General features: G+C 39.3%; 2 protein-coding genes and 1 non-coding gene across 16 annotated transcripts in view; all 3 read right to left on the bottom strand.

The window, feature by feature from the left end:
* The window catches only part of DLAT (dihydrolipoamide S-acetyltransferase), a 31145-nt gene extending 17675 nt beyond the window's left edge, over positions 1 to 13470 (bottom strand). For 5 of the 11 annotated variants that reach the window (XM_069468943.1, XM_069468946.1, XM_069468944.1 and 2 more), the window contains exons 1-7: positions 12820 to 13470; positions 12269 to 12370; positions 11843 to 11967; positions 11551 to 11701; positions 8836 to 8962; positions 6873 to 7060; positions 5697 to 5850 (exon numbers count right to left, since the gene is read on the bottom strand). In XM_069468943.1, the coding sequence (XP_069325044.1) occupies positions 5697 to 5850; positions 6873 to 7060; positions 8836 to 8962; positions 11551 to 11701; positions 11843 to 11967; positions 12269 to 12370; positions 12820 to 13098 (1126 nt within the window). In that variant the 5' untranslated portion in view covers positions 13099 to 13470. Of the gene's footprint in view, positions 1 to 5696; positions 5851 to 6872; positions 7061 to 8835; positions 8963 to 11550; positions 11702 to 11838; positions 11968 to 12268; positions 12371 to 12819 lie in introns of all 11 variants that reach the window. The other 6 variants (XM_069468951.1, XM_069468949.1, XM_069468945.1 and 3 more) reach the window with 5 other exon arrangements.
* Positions 4603 to 4728, bottom strand: LOC138385626 (small Cajal body-specific RNA 14). The gene has a single exon (XR_011233846.1). It is a non-coding gene; the product is annotated as a small Cajal body-specific RNA 14 (non-coding RNA).
* Positions 13471 to 16081: 2611 nt separating the features above from the next.
* Positions 16082 to 19710, bottom strand: part of DIXDC1 (DIX domain containing 1) — an 80197-nt gene continuing 76568 nt past the window's right edge. For all 4 annotated transcript variants that reach the window (XM_069470896.1, XM_069470895.1, XM_069470897.1 and 1 more), the window contains one exon: positions 16082 to 19154. In XM_069470896.1, coding sequence (XP_069326997.1) covers positions 19074 to 19154 — 81 coding nt within the window. In that variant the 3' untranslated portion in view covers positions 16082 to 19073. The remainder of the gene's footprint in view (positions 19155 to 19710) is intronic.

Raw genomic sequence — 19710 nt, forward strand, 5'->3', positions numbered from 1 at the left:
TTTCCCCTTAGTCCCTCCCTAATTAGGGTTATTGTTTTCTCTCTCACCCCAAATTGCTCAAGGTCAGGATGTTGGATGAGTGTCTTCCCTAGTCATAACCATGTCCAAATCTTCCTCCTCCTCTCAAAAACCTCCACTCCCTTTGAAGTCATGCCATCTGGCTATGTAACCTATTCCTCTTTATTGTCTCTCATCTACCAATTCATAATTACTTCCATTTATTCAGATTAATTTGCATCCTGACCCACTGTCTTCATGGAAACTAAAATCTACCCAATATTCCAGACTTCTAAGTTCTTCCATCTGCTCAGCTCCAACTTTCCCCCCCCACCACAAGGGCACCCCAACTTCTAAGGTCAAATCCTAGATCTTATTATCACTAGTACTTACATATCTCTGAAAACATGAATTCGAGCAACGCTCTCTGACTACCATCACCATGGTGAAATATAGAGTACGTTTTGTCTTTGTTCCATGTTCTTGGCACAGAGCTCCTAAAACCCTTAGAATTTCCTGAGTGATAAGAGTATCTATTGTTATTCCTAACAAGCCCCTTTCCACCACACCAGAATTTTTTTTTTTTAATTTTTATTATTTCTTCTTGAGACAGGGTCTTGCTCTATTGCACAGGCTGGAGAACAGTGGCGTCATCATAGCTCACTGTAACCTTGACCTCTTTGGCTTGAGCAATCCTGCTGCCTCAGCCTCTTGAATAGCTAGGACTGCAGGTGTGCACCACCACACCTGGCTTTTTTTTTTTTTTTTTTTAAAAGAGATGGAGTCTCACTATATTGCCCAAGCTGGTCTCAAACTCCTGGGCTCAAGCAATCCTCCTGCCTCGGCCTCCCAAATCACTGGGACTACAGGCGTAAGCCACTGTGCCTGGCCAGCCCAGAATTTATACTAATGAGGTGTATCAAGGTGAGTCCCCTAGAAAGCTTTAGGATAGGGGTCAGCAGAAAAACCAAACAGTCAATTAAAGGGTGAGAACTTTCAGTCTGCTATTCCACCTCTCTCCCATCCCATCCCCCAGCTCCCGGGAGGAGAAGGAGACTGGAAATTAAGTTCAATGGCCAATGAGTCAATCAACCATGTGTTTGTAATGAAACCTCTTTGAAAATAAAAATTCTTGAATAGCGAGATTGGGAGAGCTTCCAAACTGGCAAACGTATCAGTGTGCTGGGAGGATGGCATGCCCAGAGAGGTGCAGAAGCTCTGTGCTCCCCCTTCCCCTGCAACACCTTGCCCTATGTATGTCTTACATTTGACTGTTCCTGACTGTATCCTTTACAATAAACTGGTAATAGTAAGCACAGTACTTCCCTGAATTCTGTGAGTTGTTACAGGCAATCATCAAACCTGAAGACAGGCCGGGCGCGGTGGCTCACGCCTGTAATCCTAGCACTCTGGGAGGCCGAGGTGGGCGGATCGTTTGAGCTCAGGAGTTCGAGACCAGCCTGAGCAAGAGCGAGACCCCATCTCTACTAAAAATAGAAAGAAATTATATGGACAGCTAAAAATATATATAGAAAAAATTAGCCGGGCATGGTGGTGCATGCCTGTAGTCCCAGCTACTCGGGAGGCTGAGACAGGAGGATCGCTCAAGCTCAGGAGTTTGAGGTTGCTGTGAGCTAGGCTGATGCCACGGCACTCACTCTAGCCTGGGCAACAGAGTGAGACTCTGTCTTAAAAAAAAAAAAAAAACAAAAAAAACCTGAAGACAGCATCTCGGCAACTCCTGATTTACAGCTAGTGAGACAGAAGCACAGGTGGTCCCTGGGACTTGCGACTGGCATCTGAAGTGAGGGCACTCTTGTGGGACTGAGCCCTTACACCTGTGGAGTCTGATGCTAACTCTGGGTAGCTAATGTCAGAATTGAACTGAATTGCTAGACACCTCGTTTGGTGTCTGAGAATTGATCGCTGATGTGGAAAAAACTCTAAACACTTGCTGTCAGAAAATACCAGATGATCACTGATACTCTCAGCTCACTTAGTCTAGACCACTCCCTCCCCACGCTGCAAAATCTCAACCTCATCAAGTCCTCTACTCCACAGATTACTCTACTCCGATTATCTGTATCTCCCTCTAGTCTTTGCTTCCTTCCTTACCCAGCTTATATTCTATGGATTATTGTTATAATCATTCCCTTGCAAAACTCTAAAAAATGTTTACCTTCTCAACACGTGCACCAGAGTAGCCTAATGTTGCTAGGGGGAAAAAGTACAGTCAGCTGGCTGGCTGACTGTACTACAAATTCAGAACCACAAACTAAAATGGACACAAAAAATTGCCCAGAAATTTAATTGTTTCCCTCAATTCACCTTCTGAATCTCTGAGAATACTTCTTCACAATCTGCCTAACATCAAACCTTCCCACATACTCTCTAGCTAATAACTTCACTTCCAACTTTATTGATCAAACAATAGTTACCAGAGATGACAGGGCATCTCCTTGTCTTCCACCACCAAAGCTATAAACCCATCCTATATTCTCTTCTTTCCTATAAAAATAGATAATATGTCCTTAGTTCCTATCAAAGGCCAATCCCATCCCTTCCTAGTTCTCAAGAGCTTGGTTCCTTGCCAAATTATCCTGCCTTTAATCCCCTTCTGCATCATCAGTTTACCCCTATCAGACCACTGACTCAACTAGGGCAATTTTGCCCCATGGGACATCTGGCAATGTCTGAAGACATTTCTGGTTGTCATGAGTGGGGACTGCTACTACCACCTTACTGGATAGAGGCAAAAAACTTCGCTAAACATCCTCTAATGCACAGGACATACATACACCTCTCAAAAAAGAATTATCTGACCAAAAATGGTCCAAAGTGCTACAGTTGAGAAACTCTGTCCTAGATTCATTCTACTACAACTCATCTTCAAAAGCCGTCCCTTGAGTCCACATCCCCCTTAAGCTACACCTTTTGCTATGCCTCTCTTCATAGCGAAGCTTCTTGAATGAGTTGTCCACAATGCTATCTCCACTTCTTCACCCACTTTTCAACCTATCCAAAATGGGTTCCACCCCACCTCTCTTCCGAAATTACTATTGTCAAGTCCCCACATCTAATCCTTGACTAAATTCTGTTGATTCTATGTAAAAATGTATCTTGAAGCTGTCCATTTCTTTCCATTTCCACTTGCACCACCCTGTCCTAAGCCACCACCATCAGCTCCAGCAACAGCATCTTAAGATGCTTTGGCTTTCGTTTAATCCATTTCCACAGAGCATCCAAAATGATCTTTTAAAAATATAAATCATTTTATTCACTTCCTTGCTTAAATTTTCAATGGCTTCCTACTGTACTTTAAATAAAATTCAAACTCTTTATCACGACCTATAAAGCCCTTTATGTTCACATCCCTGTGTTTCTTTCCAACCTCATTTCCGACCCCCAGACCCTCTGCTCCATTAACAGTGGCCTCCTTTATGTTTCCCAAATGCTAAGGTTTTTTTCACTCCAGATGGTGTACTGCTGGTCTCTGTGCCCAAAATGCTCTTTCCGCTCTTGCTCTTCACATGGTTGGCTCAAGCTGACTCCTTCTCATCTTTCAGATCAAATGTCACCTCACCAGAAAGATCATCCCCCAACCCCTCTGTCTAAAAGTAGTCATGAATGCACATATATCCATTCACCCTGTCACTCACTAGCATATCACTGAGTTTATTTCTTTCTTAGCACCTAAATCATCTTAGTTAATAGAAAAAGTTATTATCTTTATAGTTAATGCCTAGATATACTTATTCTATGCAGGTACTGTTTATTAACTTATTTAATCCTCACAACTTCTAGGATAATATTTTTATATACAAATGAAGAAACTGAGACATGAAAGGTAACACAGCTAGTATATGGAAGAGCTGAGGTTCCAACTCAAGCATTCCAACACCAGAACCCACACTCTTAACTACTATGCTATATTCCCTTTCATTTAACTCTTTATTTGTGGTCACATAAGCAAATGAAACTGAAATCTTATCCATCTGATGAAAAAGTGTCTGTGAATATCTGTGTTTAAGCAATAATAGATGAATCACCTAACTGACTGCATGGTAAGAATAGTGGGATTTTTCTTCTTGTATCTTTAGTAAGGTAGCCAATGTTTTGCTAAATATGCAATAAATGGTCCTTCTTTACTTGTCTAAACTCTTCAGATGTAATTATTAACCCAGGCCCTCCCTCCTCCCTTTAAAAGTTATTCCAACTTACATTGCTGTCCCTGATTCTAGTCACATAAAGAATGACAATATACTAGTAAAATAACATTAAGATGGGAAAAAAAAGGTCTTCCATATTACGAGAATCCTCTGAATTCCAAAATATTTACAACATTCTATTCTTGTGTGTTTCGCTTGGCTTCCCTTCTAACCACAAAAGAGTAGGTTCCAGACAAATGTTAACCAGCACTGAGTGCCCATAGCTGGGCAATTGGGGAAATAACCATATTTTTCTTTATGGCTGGCAGAGCATCAAAACAGAAGGCAGCAAAGGTAGTGGGAATGAAACAGGCTTTAAACAAATCTAGATTCAAATTGCAACTTTACTACTTAACAGGAAGGAAGACCTGAAAAGTCTGCTTTCTTTTTTTTTTAACTTGTATGGAGCCATCGCACAGAAAATCTGATAACTATACAGACCCTGTCGGCAGGAACCATGTGTTTTGATGTGTGTGACTAAGTCTGCTTTTTTATCCAAAAAAATAGAGAATGAAATTCTTACTTCAAGAAGCACTGGGCTTATTAAATGTGGTTAGTAAAAATGACTCGCTTATAGTACTAGCCATCAAATCAGGTTCAAAAAATAGTAATTTCTCTCTTTTTCCAAATAAGTATCTTAATTATATTAAATTTTAGCTTAAGTTTAGTTCAAAAGCACTAAGTGCCACGCAATAACAATATGAATGACAACATGTATTGAGTACTTATTATATGTATTCAATGGATACTAGATACTGTTCTAAGTACTTTGCCTGTTAACAGCTCATTTAATTCTCACAATTCTATATGATGCACACTATTATCTCAGTTTTATAGATGGAAAAAACAGATAGGTTAAGTAATTGATCTACAGACATATACAATTTAAGAAATTCACCTAAAGACATATTACTAACACATAGAAAATGGTAAAGCCAGGATTAAACCCTAGGTGGTCTGATTTCAGATCCCATGCTCCCACCACTAAGCTATACTTTTTCTTTGGGGAGAAAAAGACTAGGCATTTCCCCTTTCCTTCAGGTAGCTCTAGTTCAGTTTTATGTGAATTTTATTATTTTAAGTCATTTCAAATCACCCCAACTTCATGTTTCATTTTGCTTTGCTTATTGCTACAGTCAGCCTTGCACTATTAGAGATTTCTTATTATGCAATCAAGTCCTATAACCCAACTTTGCTGAACAAGCATGTATATTTTCACCAACAATTAAGCAGTTCCCGTGAACAAAGGAGAATGAAAAAAGGTGTCTAAATTGTATGGGTAGAACCTAGGCAGACTAAATAAAGCACAGTAAGTTTCCCTACTCCCTGGTGGCAACAAGGGAGATATTTCCCTTCCTTCAGATAAAATTATTAACCCTTTCCCCTATTATCCTAGTTAAGACAACTATATACAGTTGCACTAGCTGGTCTTAAGGAAGAAATTCAACTACATTTTGATTTTACAAACCCATTCCATAGAAACAGATTTACCTTTTACTTGTGTAAGGTCAATCCCTTTCTCTGCCGCCAACTTCTTTGCAAGAGGGCTAACAAACACCCTTCCCTTTGGTCCGGCAGGAGTAGCTGGGCAGGGGGCTGAAGGAGTAGGGGTTAAAGGTTGGGGAGATGGAGGAACAGTGGCCACCTTTTGAAAAAAATTACAAATTGTTAATTCACCAATTCAAAGATTGGTCTGAAAGACTGCATTTACATTTTATTAAGAAATTAAAGCTGTTTTAAGTAAATATCTTTCATTTTTTTCCAAAGATCACAATGCACTTTTTTCCTGCTTAACCAATATAATATAGCAATATGAATAATAAGAATAATACTTTACATCAAAGAACAAAGTCAAGTTATCTTATTTCATGATAACATGGAGAGGCATGGAATTTAGTGTATAATAACTTCACAGAATTTCTTCACTTTAATCTCTTGCTACTTCTTTACTCTCATTCTCTTATATCACCAACATAGGTTTTGGTTTGTACTTAATTTCAAAATTTAAAATTATGCTGGAAGGTCCCATGTTGCAAAGTATCTCAGGAAATAAACCAATACTGCCACTTGCCAGCTCCCCATGAACATAGAACAGTCAGAATCCAAGTTTTCTCTGATAGAAACATGTATCTACTTTAAACTCAAATGATTCTAGTATCTGCAGAAGCTTCATGTAACTGTTATCTATGCTTGGTGTTAACAAAAGTTCATGTTATAAGTAGATAGTGTATAGTAAAAAGTATATGGCAATATACTAAATTCTATACAAAACAAGTTATGCCAAGGTTCCAATTTTCCAAATATATGATTGACCTACTATAATATTGTAAATACCAAGAGAATTAAAAGATATTATACAGTAAATTCAATAAAAAATGGGGAATGAAGCCTTACCTTCCTAAAGCAGAAAGAGAACATGTCACCTCAGCTTTGTTCTCAGCAGGACTCAAGACAGCAGTGGGGAAAAAAGCTACAAGTATCAAACTATCCATGATTAGGTTAATGGTGTGGTGCAACATACCCTATGGGTCTCCCCAAATGTTAATGAACTATCTCCTTCCTGATTCATGGAATCTTGGAGATGGGAGAAACTTCAGATACCAACTAATCAAAACCCATTAGCGATGAACAAGATAAGTGTTTCCTCAATTCTAGAAGCATACTTACTGGGGGTGGGGTAGGTGGTGGTGCTTGTGGTTTTAAATCTGTTACTTCAGTTGGCCTATAGTCAGCAAATGCTGCTATATCTGCCTCTTTTTCTACAATGATACAAAGTGGAGTTCCTAGAGGGACATCTCTTGTACCTTCAGGGACCAAGATTTTTGCCAGATAACCTTCTTCCTGTACTTCAAAACCTTAAATAGAAAGGAAAAACATTATGGGACTTAAAAGACTTCACTATCCCTTCAAACCCCCAGCACAGTTTTAAGTATTAATAAAAGGGCTATATAATTTTTTTGCAAGCTATTTAACTTCTCTGTGTCTCAGTTTCTTTACCTATAAAATGGAGATGATAATAGTACCGACCTCGTAAGAACGTTATAAATTTAAGTGAATATTTTTCAAGTACTCAGAAACAGTATCTGGTACAAATTAAATACTAAATAAATACCTGTCAGATAAAACTATGAACAATCACAGTGGTTAGTTCTGACAGTTGTTATTACAAACATCTCCATGGGCAGCTCCCATGCACACTCAGGGCCCCAAGATAGGGCCCCAGGATGGTATAAGTCATCCTGCTAAAGGTCAGAACCACATGGATGTCAAATTCAGGAAGCTACCAAGCTGGACAGTGATACGAGATTTCAGCCCTAAAAGCACCTTTGGAGGTTTTTGAAGAGATTATACTTGATATTATACCAAATAATTCAATGTAAAGAAATACAGCATTACTGGGTTTTCTATGGTGTTGACAAATTTTATTCAGTTACTGCCTACCTTGAAACTCAGGGTTGCAAAAGTAAAACTAAAACAAAGAAAAGGTCATTAAAGGGGACAAATTTTGCCTTCCAGACCTTGGCTTTCTGTAGTATCATGCCTCTCTCTGATGAACACATCTTTGATGAATCCTTCCATTTCCCAATTGAGAATTAATACCCAATAAGATACATGTTTAAAAGGAAAAGGCTCCTGGGCCACAATAGAGTCTAAAGAATGTAACCAAGGTAATACTTCTCTAGTGACTAGAGTCTCTAGAACACCAGTATCTACAGTGACACTGGTGTTCAAGTTAAACAGGGAAACAGATCTATTTCCAAAGTTTTTGTTTTTTTTCTTTTTAAGAAACAGAATCCTTCCTTCTAATAAAATCTTATGGGGAAGCACAATATGCAAAGATAAAAAGGAACTGCTCTGGTGGAAATGGGGAAGTGGGGCAGGGCACTGTTGGATCCTGCTCTTTAAATCCCCCATTAGCCCGAGGTGCCTTCAAGGAATGATAGGGTTTGAAGACGACAATCTGAAACCAAGTAATGCAGAGGATGCCCAGAATCTCTCACTACATCTCTAGGGAATAGGCAGCCCTTCCTTTAGTGGTGATTATGAAGCAGAGGGAAGAAATTCATAATACCTACAAACATCTGTAAGTATCATAAATATACATATGATTGTCTACATAGGTTTTATTACTGAGAGTAAAAATGAATTAAAAATGAGGTATGTAGCAATGTGGTATATCTCAACATATATATATACACACTCCATCAGTCATTCTCAAACCACGAAAAAGATCTAAATCCTGGTTTCAGTGTTCCCTCAAAGTCATCTTAAATTCTTTGCTATTTTCCTGCCTTGGAAGTGATTTTCTCCTATTTCCTCTTTCCTTCCTTTGTCCAGTTTAGACAACGGCACTTCTGATATAACTTTTCGGTAACATAATAAGCCTAGGAAGCAAACTCTGGCCCAGAATAATCTCTGAGATGATGTATCCTTGATTTAATGAGTGCAATATGGAACTGAAAAATCTGACTATGTATATTTTTGTTATAAAATATTCTGTTTCAGGAAATGAATCCTAAGAATTATAAAGTTTTCATATCATCACTCACTCTTTACAGGAAAGAATGGCAATCCTCTTCCTCATTGGAAAACTCAGTGCCTCAACCATTAAGAACTGAAGAAATCTCACCTATAGTGGCTTTGTCAGTCTCTATCTCTGCCAATAAGTCTCCTTCACTCAGCTTCTCACCCACTTTTTTCTCCCATCTCTGAACTGTGCCCATGGTCATGGTGGGAGAGAGGGCAGGAAGAAGTACCTGTAGAAGCAAACACATATTGCTGCTTAATACTTAGAAGACTTGTACACAATAGCACTCAGGCAGGCTATATAGTTTCACAGAATAACAGTTACTATGACAATCCAAATACCCACCACAGCAAAAGTTTAGTGCCTGAATAGCTTCTCACCAGTTAAAATCATCCTTCAAATCTCAAGTATGTATAGTATCAGCCACACTCTAACTCTCCAAGAAAAAGCAGTGGGCAAGTGGGAAAGATTTCTCTCAAAATTAATTCCTCAATAACTAGCTAAGCACTGGCTGGGCACGGTGGCTCACACCTGTAATTCTAGCACTTTGGCAGGCCGAGGTGGGAGGACTGCTTGAGCCCAGGAGTTCAAGATCCTGTGTTTACAAAAAATTTTAAAAATTAGCCAGGTGTGGTAGTGCATGCCTATAGTCCCTGCCACTTGGGAGGCTGAGGCAGGAGGATTCCTTAAGCCCAGGAGTTTGGGGTTAGAGTGAGTTATGATGATGCCACTGTGCACTAGCCCAGGCAACAGAACAAGACCTTGTCTCAAAAAAACAAACAAATCACAGAGCATCTTTTCATCTTTTTTTAACCCAGAAATTTTTCATTTTCACAGAATAATCTTGGTCCAAACCATTCTGTTAAAATTTTGCTGTGCTCTGTACTTAGCATCTCTTTTTACTCAGAGGAAACTGCATTTGTTCCAAACGTCCCAGATAAAAAACTAATACCAAGAAATACTCTTTGGTGATTGTAGTTAATAATAATGTAATGTACTGTATTCTTGAAAAGTGCTAGGAGAGATTTTAAATGTTATCACTACAAAAAAAATGATAGGTGTGTGAGGTAATGCATATGCTAATTAGCTTGATTTTGGCCATTCCACAATGTAGACACATTTCAAAACAACATGTTGTACACAATACAGAGAATTTTTAATATGGGATTTTTGACAAGTTAAAAAAATTAATTTTTAAAAATAACATTAAAAAAAAAAAACCCTGTTCTTATAATAGAAACTTCCATCCCAACAAAATCTAAACATCAGATTAGCTGATCTAAATTAAAAATTGCTTTCCTATTTACGGATTGCGTGTCTACTGAATTTGGTTATTCAGTTATTATGGATTGAGGTTGCTGTCTTGTTACTCTTTTGTATCTAATTAGCAACAGTATTATGCTAAGAGAAAAATAACTTCAATTAAAGATGTTTTGGAAGCACCGGCAAAAAGTAAAGCAAGCCTTAGAAATTTTTTAAAAATTCTTTTTTTGTTCAGAATTTGTTGTCTTCATCTGTATGTTAAGAATTATTAGAGGCCGGGTGTGGTGGCTCACGCCTGTAATTCTAGCACTTTGGGAGGCCGAGGTGGGCGGATTGTTTGAACTCAGGAGTTCGAGACCAGCCTGAGCAAGAGTGAGACCCCATCTTTACTAAAAATAGAAAGAAAGTATATGGACAGCTAAAAATATATATATATAGAAAAAATTAGCCAGGCATGGTGGTGCATGCCTGTAGTCCCAGCTACTTAGGAGGCTGAGGCAGAAGGATTGCTTGAGCCCAGGAATTTGAGGTTGCTGTGAGCCAGGCTGATGCCATGGCACTCTAGCCTGGGCAACAGAGTGAGACTCTGTCTTAAAAAAAAAAAAAAAAAAAAGAATTATTAGAATCAATTCTTTATACAGTATCTTAAAGGATAACTAAGGCAAAATCTTAACACATGCACACAAAAACCACAGACGTAAAGTGGCAAGAAATGAAGTAAGTTTTATGTAATGAAACAGAATTTGCTGAACAGGATGAAATAAAAGTGTGAACTGAACACCAGGCAAAGCTTCATCATAAGTGATTGTTACCAATAGACTATAGAGTAGAACATTATTTCCAAAGTAGAAAAAGATTCCTACACAAAAATTTCCACAAATAAACTAAATTAAGGAAAAGTTCTAGTCTGAATTCTCTAAAGGGCAGCTGGTTTTTTATCTGCTTTCCACACCTAAAACACATCTAAAACATATAAGTATACACAGGATAACTCCAACATCTAATAAACTGATTTAATTTCTTAGGAACTGATTTAGTAGAATCAACAGTGATTACATTCACTGTCTTCAGCCTTGTTGCAATGCTACTATGTATGTCTATTCTACACTTAATCTTTATTGTCAGTTTTCTCATTTATTAATACTACTGGACTACTTCACTCACTTTTAAAAAACAGACCACATGTCAAAGGAAAATGCCAACTGGGGACTTCCATTCAACAGACAACACTTGAGGCCTACCATAAACTCTACTTGCACAGTGAGTAGATATACATAAAAATCAGCCTCAAAATCTGTAACATAAGTGTTCCTGAATGAGAAGTGCCAAGCATTATCCTGCATACTACACTGAGGCTGAGAAAGGTTAATTCACATACTTAGAAATAACAGCTAGGACTAAAAGTTGTCAATTTTCATGTTTAAATCTCTATATACTCCCAAATGACAAGAGCTAACCACATTTAAGGCAGTTTCCAGGGTGTGATAGCCATCTGTAACAAAAATGAGTAAATGATAAATCATCTAGACCAAACACTCAGAGGCTGAGCCTCACCTGCATGTGAGTGGGATATGAGCTACCAGGAGGCTGAGCAGAAGGTGTAGGTGGCGAAGGAGCAGCAGGGGTTGGTGCTGGGGCTACTTGTGGAGGAGGTGCTGCTGAAGAATCCAACGTATAATTTTTAAAGGCCTCAATATCCTCAGGTCTAAGGAAGAGAAAGAATGCATAAAAATAAGGAGGTTATAAAGCAGATTCAGCTCCCACAAAAGTAGTCTTCGGAAGTTTTTAACTGCTAATTCTCAATTCTAGGTTAAAATACTTCACAAATTATGAGGGCACTACTCACTTTCCAACTGTGATACAGATGATTGCTCCAACTGGAACATCTCTGGTACCTTCAGCAACAAGTATCTTTGCCATATAACACTCCTCCACGCTCTCAAATCCAACTGTGGCTTTATCAGTTTCAACCTGTTAACACAAAAAGCAGCAGCCTGGGTTTGTACCACCAGTATGTAGTTGATTAGCCTGTAACTAGAATTATACAGTTCAACAGTCACGGGAAGCCTCTATTACAGATTTGAGTGAAGGAATTATTTTAAAATATCAGTTTGGCCCTCTGCTGACAATTTACCTAATATCAGGTTGTGAAAAATATCTCAAATTTCTTAGGTGAAGGGATAACTACCCCCATCCAGAAAGCTAAGGTTCAGTCAGTTCAGCAAAGCCAGTCCCTTTGAATTCATCTCCATATTTTAATAAAACAACTTACCTCTGCAATTAGATCACCCTCATTGATTTTTTCCCCCTCTTTTTTTTCCCAACGGGCTATGGTGCCTGCCTGCATTGTAGGGGAAAGAGAAGGCAATGGAACCTGGAGAAGAAAAAGGAAAAAACGCCGAATTTTAAAAGAGCTGCCTAACTCTCAGTCTTGGCTTAAGATTTCATTCAATTCAATTTCATGCAAAGAGTTTATTGAGTCCCATTGCACACTGGGCACTGGGGATATAAAAGGAGTTCCTGCCTACGAAAAGTTCATAATTTCCAGTGACAGGCTTCTTCCTCCAAAGTCCTGTGGGTCTGACAAAGCACGAACTTCAGATGTTTTGCACACAGCCTTTCCAAGAAGGACCGGAGCTCTTCTTTCAATGGAATAGATCATGAGCGGGAAGCTCAGGAGCTACAACAAAGCTGAGTATTGGACAAGGGGCAATGACAGACACTAGGAGGGGCTGGAGGATCACCAAGGCCTCTGAAGGAGGATCCTGCGGCTAAGTCTGACCTGAAGGACAACAGGGTCCCGAGAACGGGTCGGGGGCTCACCTTCTGATGCGGGGGGAGACTGTAACAGCGGCGGCTGGTCGATCCAAAAAGCTGCAGCAGTAAGTGGTTCCGCGACGTGATTCCAGAGCTGGGGGTCCAGCCACACAGTGCCCGGACCCCACCATACCCTGTGCTCACGCTATTGCAACGAACCCGAGCCGGGACAGATCGCGGGGTCACACATGGAGCTTCTGGTCCCTCCCGCAAGGCCGTCCACCGAGCCCCAAGTCCTGTCCTCGGGGCTACATGCTGGGCCCCTCGAGCACAGACACGCCACATAGTGCCACCAACCCCCTACACCCCCAAACCAACGCCGTCTCCGGAGTGACCTCTCCAAGAGCAGCGCGGCGTTGCCGTCAGCCACGCCGCGCAGCCGCACGCTGTCGTAAAACGGGCCCCGAAGATTCACTCTATTCCCTCCCCAGGCTAAGACCGTGCTGCAAGTACGCTCTTCTGCGGAGGCGGGACAGGGGTCACCCAAAGTGGCAGGGACGTCCCAGCAGAGCCAACGCAGGCGCAAGTCTGGGAGAAATAAAAGGCGGAAAGGGGTAGAAAGGGGGAGGAGGGTCCTACGAAGGGCATTCCAAAGGGTAAAAATGGGGCCTAGGAGATGTGAAGGGCTCGACCGAAAAAGGAGGGGCCCAAGAAGGCGCAGAGGCGCGGGCTAATAGCGGCAGAGTGAGCTGAGAGTGGGCCGAGGGGAGTGGCCAAGCGTTAAGGAGCAGCCGGGAGGTGAGCCAGGGGACTGGCCGGCAGGGGAGCCTTAGGCCAAGGCGTGGGGTCTTGGAGCGCTCCGGTAGAGAACGGAGCTAGGAGCCACCCGCGGTGAAATCAAAGGGTTCAGGTGATGTACCCTCTACTTGTGGGGATCCCAGAGTGACCGGGTTTCGGTCCCGCCCAGGCTGTAATGGGTTACAAAGATTAATTTTAGGTCTGTAGCCCAGCCAGACTGTGAAGTGAACAGATGTTCCAGCCAAATGGTGCGAAGGGCAGCCGCGAGAAAGATACATTCCCACATCCTGGTGTACTGTAGCAGGATTAAGCGTATTCCCTGTATGAAAATACAGGTTTACAAAAGAGATTTGTTATCCCCTAGTTTACAATAGAATTCTTTTAAATAACCAAAAGCTTTGTTATGTGTGAAATGTTTCCTACCAAAACTAAACTATAAGCCGTTGAAGGCAGGAAGCATGTCTGGCTTGTTCTTCTGTGTATCCCGAGTTTAGTACAGTATCTGATAAACAGAGGGGGCTGATTCTATGTCTTTTGAATTAATGAACGAAAAGTTACCTACACAATTTGTTAGGAACGCTTCTATTGTAGGGTCATCAACTTATAATTAGAAAACATTTCTGAGCTGAAGGTGACATTAGATTAGGAGGAAGCATGTGCTGTATTTATAATACATCACCCAGTCCCGGTTGGAGATGGCCAGAGAATACCAAAAACACAAGAAATTGGAGGAAAAAATTAAAACAAAATTTGAAAACATTTAACTTTGCTATTAATTTGGAAAATTAAACAGCCTGAAGATACTATGTGATACCTACTTAAATTGGAAAAGTTTAAGCAGGCACAGCTGCCTAACAATAATGTGGGCAATGTAATTGAGAAATGTAAAATTTCCAGATTAAATGAAAAGGCACGCTTGAAATAATTTGAAGAGGGGGCAATTATATTGTTACGATTATGTAAAATTCATGGATTAACTATTGGAGGAAGCAATGGAAGAATTGTGATTAAAGGGCTTATGTTACAACTTTATCAATTATTAACAGTTTTAACTGTTGAATTTAATAACCGGATCTAAGTTAGCCTTTGATATAAAATATGAGGTGATCTGCAGGATCTGCTGTTCACTTAGGTAGGCTTGCTTAAACCTTGTTTAGCATTTTTCAAAAAGTAGTGACTTTGTATCTTGAATATAAGTTTGACTTAGGTGTAACTAAATTACAGGAAAGCATAGCTGAAAATAGTCCAGGTATGGTAAGTTTAGGCTAGGAATTCTTAGGTTTGTCATATCAATCCTGAGAGAATAAGCCTGAATACTCCTGAACAAATTGGATAAAGGAAATTAAGGAAAATTTAAGACTCAAAGGTTTGAAGCAGAGAGACTCTACTTGTAGAGTGGAGATATAAAGTGGATTGATGGAAAAAGAAATTAGTTGGTAGTGAAAGATTTTGAGTTAAATTTTGTCCATACTTAATTTTAACATAATGGTGGGATAGCCAATTAATAATAGTTGAAAGTGTGTAATTGGGAATTCAGGTGAAAGCATTCAGGGATAAACAATTAGATATAGCAAACATTAAATTGAAGTGATAAATGAAGCCTGCTTAAGTTTGGGTGAGGCAGCTTTCAAATTAGTTGGGGAATTCTGGTTCTTTTAAATACGCATTTCTGAAAGGAATGTGCATTTCCTTTTTTGCATTAGACTGTTGTCACAGAGTTTACACTGGGGTTCTTACTTGCACATTTGCATATAATTTCACAAGAAGTGCTAAAATTAATTGTCCTTGGTAATAATAGCCTATTTTGTGCTTACATTGGAAATACCAATAGTAAAAAATATCTGTAGCAATAAAGTAATCTTTTATCTCCACTTTCCACATAATGAGTAAATATGCTACCAGGGAGATCACTTGAGGAAATTTACTTTCACTAAATGTAAATGGCTTTATTGATTAAGCTCAGTCAATAAACACAAGTGGGCCAGGTGCCGTGGCTCACGCCTGTAATCCTAGGACTCTGGGAGGCCTAGGCAGGAGGATCACTCGAGGTCAGGAGTTCAAGACCAGCCTGAACAAGAGCAAGACCCCATCTCTACTAAAAATAGAAAGAAATTATCTGGACAACTAAAAATTTATAGAAAAAATTAGCCGTGGATGGTGGCGCATGCCTGTCTCAGCTACTTGGGAGGCTGAGGCAGAAGGATCGCTTGAGCCCAGGAGTTTGAGGTTGCTGTGAGCTAGGCTGACGCCATAGCACTCTAGCTGGGGCAACAGAGCAAGACTCTTCTCAAAAAAAATAAAATAAAATAAACACAAGTGAAAATGATTTATAGTATTTAGTTTGCAAACTCCATTTTATTCATAGTTTGTGTGTGTTTTTTTAATTATTTCACAAATCTGGTACATACAGGCAGTTAAAACTGGTTATCACTTTGATAATCAGAAGCCTCTGCTATAGTACAGTCTTCATGAAAACATTGTAAAACAGAATACACAATAATAATCTCTTTGAAAGCAATGGCTGCAAACATCCATGTTTCTAAGAAAATATAACTTTACATATATATGTATTTTAAGCAAGCTATACCTCTTACATAAATTCAGACAACAGAGGGAGTGTGCAATCATAATGCTCATTTTATGGAAAAAAATGAAAATAATTTTAATTATGACCTAAATGCTTTTAAGAGAGTCCTCTTGGATTGGATGCAGAGCGTAAAGATATTTTCCCTAATTTACAACCATGCTGGTCAAAAAGAGCTGACAAGTTGGTCAGTAAGTAGGATTGCTATTACCAAGTGAATTTAACCCAAATTCTTTAGGTACAGATCATAAAGTGTTCCAATCTCAGCTAATTTAGGGAATTGAGCAAGAAGAGAAGAGTCTTCAGTTTTTAAATGAAGGCTTTTTAAGGAATTGAACTCGGCTTGTTTTGAGTGTCGTTTTCTTTAACCTAACATGGTTTAGAGCTTATTTTATCCACTCTAAGCATTCTAGTTCCTTAGTTTTCTAAAGGAAAGTGAACTTCAGCAGTCTCAGGATGGACTATCCCACACCAGTGCTATTAGGGGACAATACTATGAACATGTCAGGAGGCCTTCTAGAGTGCAGCCAAATAGGAAACTATTCGAAACAGAATGAATCATTACATACTCTTGCTCAGAAGGCTCCTCTCACTTTAGGAACTGGAATGAGGATCACCAAAACATTTTATACAAGAGTTACTGGAGTGACATGCTCTAGTAGGGATGCTTAGTCATTTCCCACGGTACATGAGATTCATGAGCTAAAGGGGGAAAATATAATCACATTTTCCCCCTGAACTCAACTTCTGCTTTTTACGGAGGCACTGAGGCCATGCAGCTCCTTTTCCAAAAGATACAGAGAAAAAAGACAAAGTAGAGGACTTGGGAAATTTTTTTCTGATTTAATTTTCTCTGAAAAGTTGAATTCCACACAATGGTAAGACTTTGCTAAAAGAAAACTGATTTAAGAGACAGACATTGAAGATAAATGGTACTGGAAATACAATAACGAATTTTGGCCTGATAGCCCTCATGCTGTCTTATAGCAAAACACTAAAATTCATGCAACAGAGAAATTGGTGACATGAGGACTTTTTCTCCAGACTTCCTAGGAAAAAACTGAGAATATACTATTTTCTTCTGTTTGCTTTCATAATGACTTATTCTTGCTTTTGGTTGACTATCCCAAACTTTCCTAGTCATTCCTGATGAAAAATCATTCTGCAATAGGAGAAGACCAGGTAAACTTACACAAAATAAATCAAGTGTCTTTTGAGTTCCTTCTCTCTGCTAGAGGAGCAATCAACTGGATTACATAAAACTACCACCACAACTAAACAGCAGGTAGAACTGGAACAGGAATTAGTTGTCATTAGTATACTTGTAATAAAATAAAGCTTGTTCTGAAACCACAAGGGGTGGTAAGAAGAGACTGTATAAAAGCTACTGGGTTCCCTAGAAAATGGATAAATACAGTATACAGAATGTAAGAATATATAGAACTCACACTCGAGTTATAAAAATAGACATGGTTCTCAGACAAAAAGCAAATGAGTACAAAAGAAGTCTCCAAACATAACTATTTTTAAAAGACACATCTATATAAAACAACAAGATGTCATCCTCTCAGAGCTCCAAAGAGTAGTCTGTTGAAATGGCTGAAAAGGAGAGATGAATTGAAGACAGACAGGTCAAGAACCCAGAACTGATCTGTCCTACTCTTGTGTTTGGCAGTGTACGTTGGAGATTACAGGCAGACTGCTTTTGGGATTATATATATAAATAATAATGGCTGATTGGTTGATGGTGGTTGGTAGGTGAATGAGAAAACCCAGGTTATTAAGTAATCTCTAGAGTTGAACTCTTTTAGCTTCTACACTTGACAATGTTACACATGAAAAAAAGATTCTAAGTTTTTTCACCCAGAATCAACCCTGCCATCATAACTCATGCTCCATGCCCCATGGTTTCTATTGTGCCCTAAAGGATCAGCCTAGACTATATAAATAGAAAATAACTCCAGCCGTGAAATGAGGAGGGGCAGACCAGTAATTCATGCTCAGTACTCGTAAATCACAAAGAAATACTGAAATTAATAGTCTGTCTCCTTTTAACTACAAAGGAGATGCCATGAGTTAAAGTCATGAGACAAAGTCAAGAGGATGTGGGTAGCAGCACCTTTCCATACCCGCCTGGATTTTTAAGGAGCCTTTCACTCCTTATTCCTTTCAAACACAAAGTTCATCAATTTGAAGAAAAAGAAATGGCTCTAAAGTTAAAGAGTTCCCAGAAAAAACTAGCAGTACATGAAATAGGCCCTTTGTGGCCTAAAGGACAAGCTGCAGAACCAGTTAAGACAGAAGAGGCAGCCCAAGGTCTTAATTACAGTTTAGCATAGTATAGCACAATATGGGCAGCACTTTTTCCATCCAATCATTCAGCACCATCCATGTCCAGTTCAAAAGATTACTGAAGAGTGGGCTTTCATCTTTGGTCCCACCTCATGAGTTATTCTTGGTTTGCAATAACTGCAAAGAAACAGGAAAGGTGGTACCTTTGCCTTGTCTGTAAGTACAAATGCTGGGACTCTGATTGATGCAACCATTGAGGCCAATTAAAATAATACTGTAATACAGGAGTGATGCATCCAATTCCTAGTTTCCAGATAATAGCAGCCATGCCCCTACAGGAGCGGGAACATCCATCCCCATTGGTTAAGGCCTTCGGTTTGTTGTCCTCAGAGTAGAATAAAACACTGTGTTCCCACGGACAAGGAACTCCAGATGAAACCATGGTCTACATTTGGACAGAGATTTTAAGTACCAGATATGCCAGGCACAGAAACAGAACTGGCCTGTGGCCATCACACTTGGAGAAGCTTCTGTTTGGCAGCACAAACTAGAAACTTCTTAGTGTATTCTGGTTTTAGTCCCCTTTCCTGAGTGAAGCAGCCAGGGAGTGACCAGGTTCCAAAAGCCCCCAATCTAATACTCGGCATTAATTCTCTCCATGGTCTTCTTCCACCCAGGCTACAATCTTCCCTTCCCATCCAGGGATGGCATCATCATCATGGAAAACCTAGAGAAACAAACAAAAAAAAAAACCCAATGAAAAAATAAGTAGAGAGTCTCACCAAACAACTGCTTCAGGTAAGACCTCAAACATAAAGGATAAAAACATGTATAAGAAAGCCTTAAGTTAGAGCCTATTCCTTTGGTTTTGTCCCTAAAGTTGCAATTGGTATCTTATATATATTTTTTCTTAGTTCCACCTCTATGAAATTAAAAAAAAAAAACCCCATAATACTGCTTTGCTCAAAAAGATTTGTAAGAATTAATAAATTACTAACCACACAAAGTAATCTGGCCTTCTTAGGAGAAAGTCTCCTAAGTATTTAAGAGATGAGAAAGTGGAAGATTTTTGTACCAGTCAAGAAAAGGTGGGAAAGAAGACCAATCTTTATTTCCCAGATGCAATTCTCTTCATTCATTCCATTCATTTTGTAAGCCACTAATAAAACAGGGTTATTAAAACATTTCACTGAGGAAATGTTTACAAAATAAAATTTTAGCTTTTGCAACTTTTTTCATTCTGTAACCACAGTGAAAGCACCTGCAATATATCATAACCAGAA

The sequence above is a fragment of the Eulemur rufifrons genome, chromosome 6 (assembly GCF_041146395.1).
Source record: "Eulemur rufifrons isolate Redbay chromosome 6, OSU_ERuf_1, whole genome shotgun sequence".
NCBI lineage: Eukaryota > Metazoa > Chordata > Mammalia > Primates > Lemuridae > Eulemur > Eulemur rufifrons.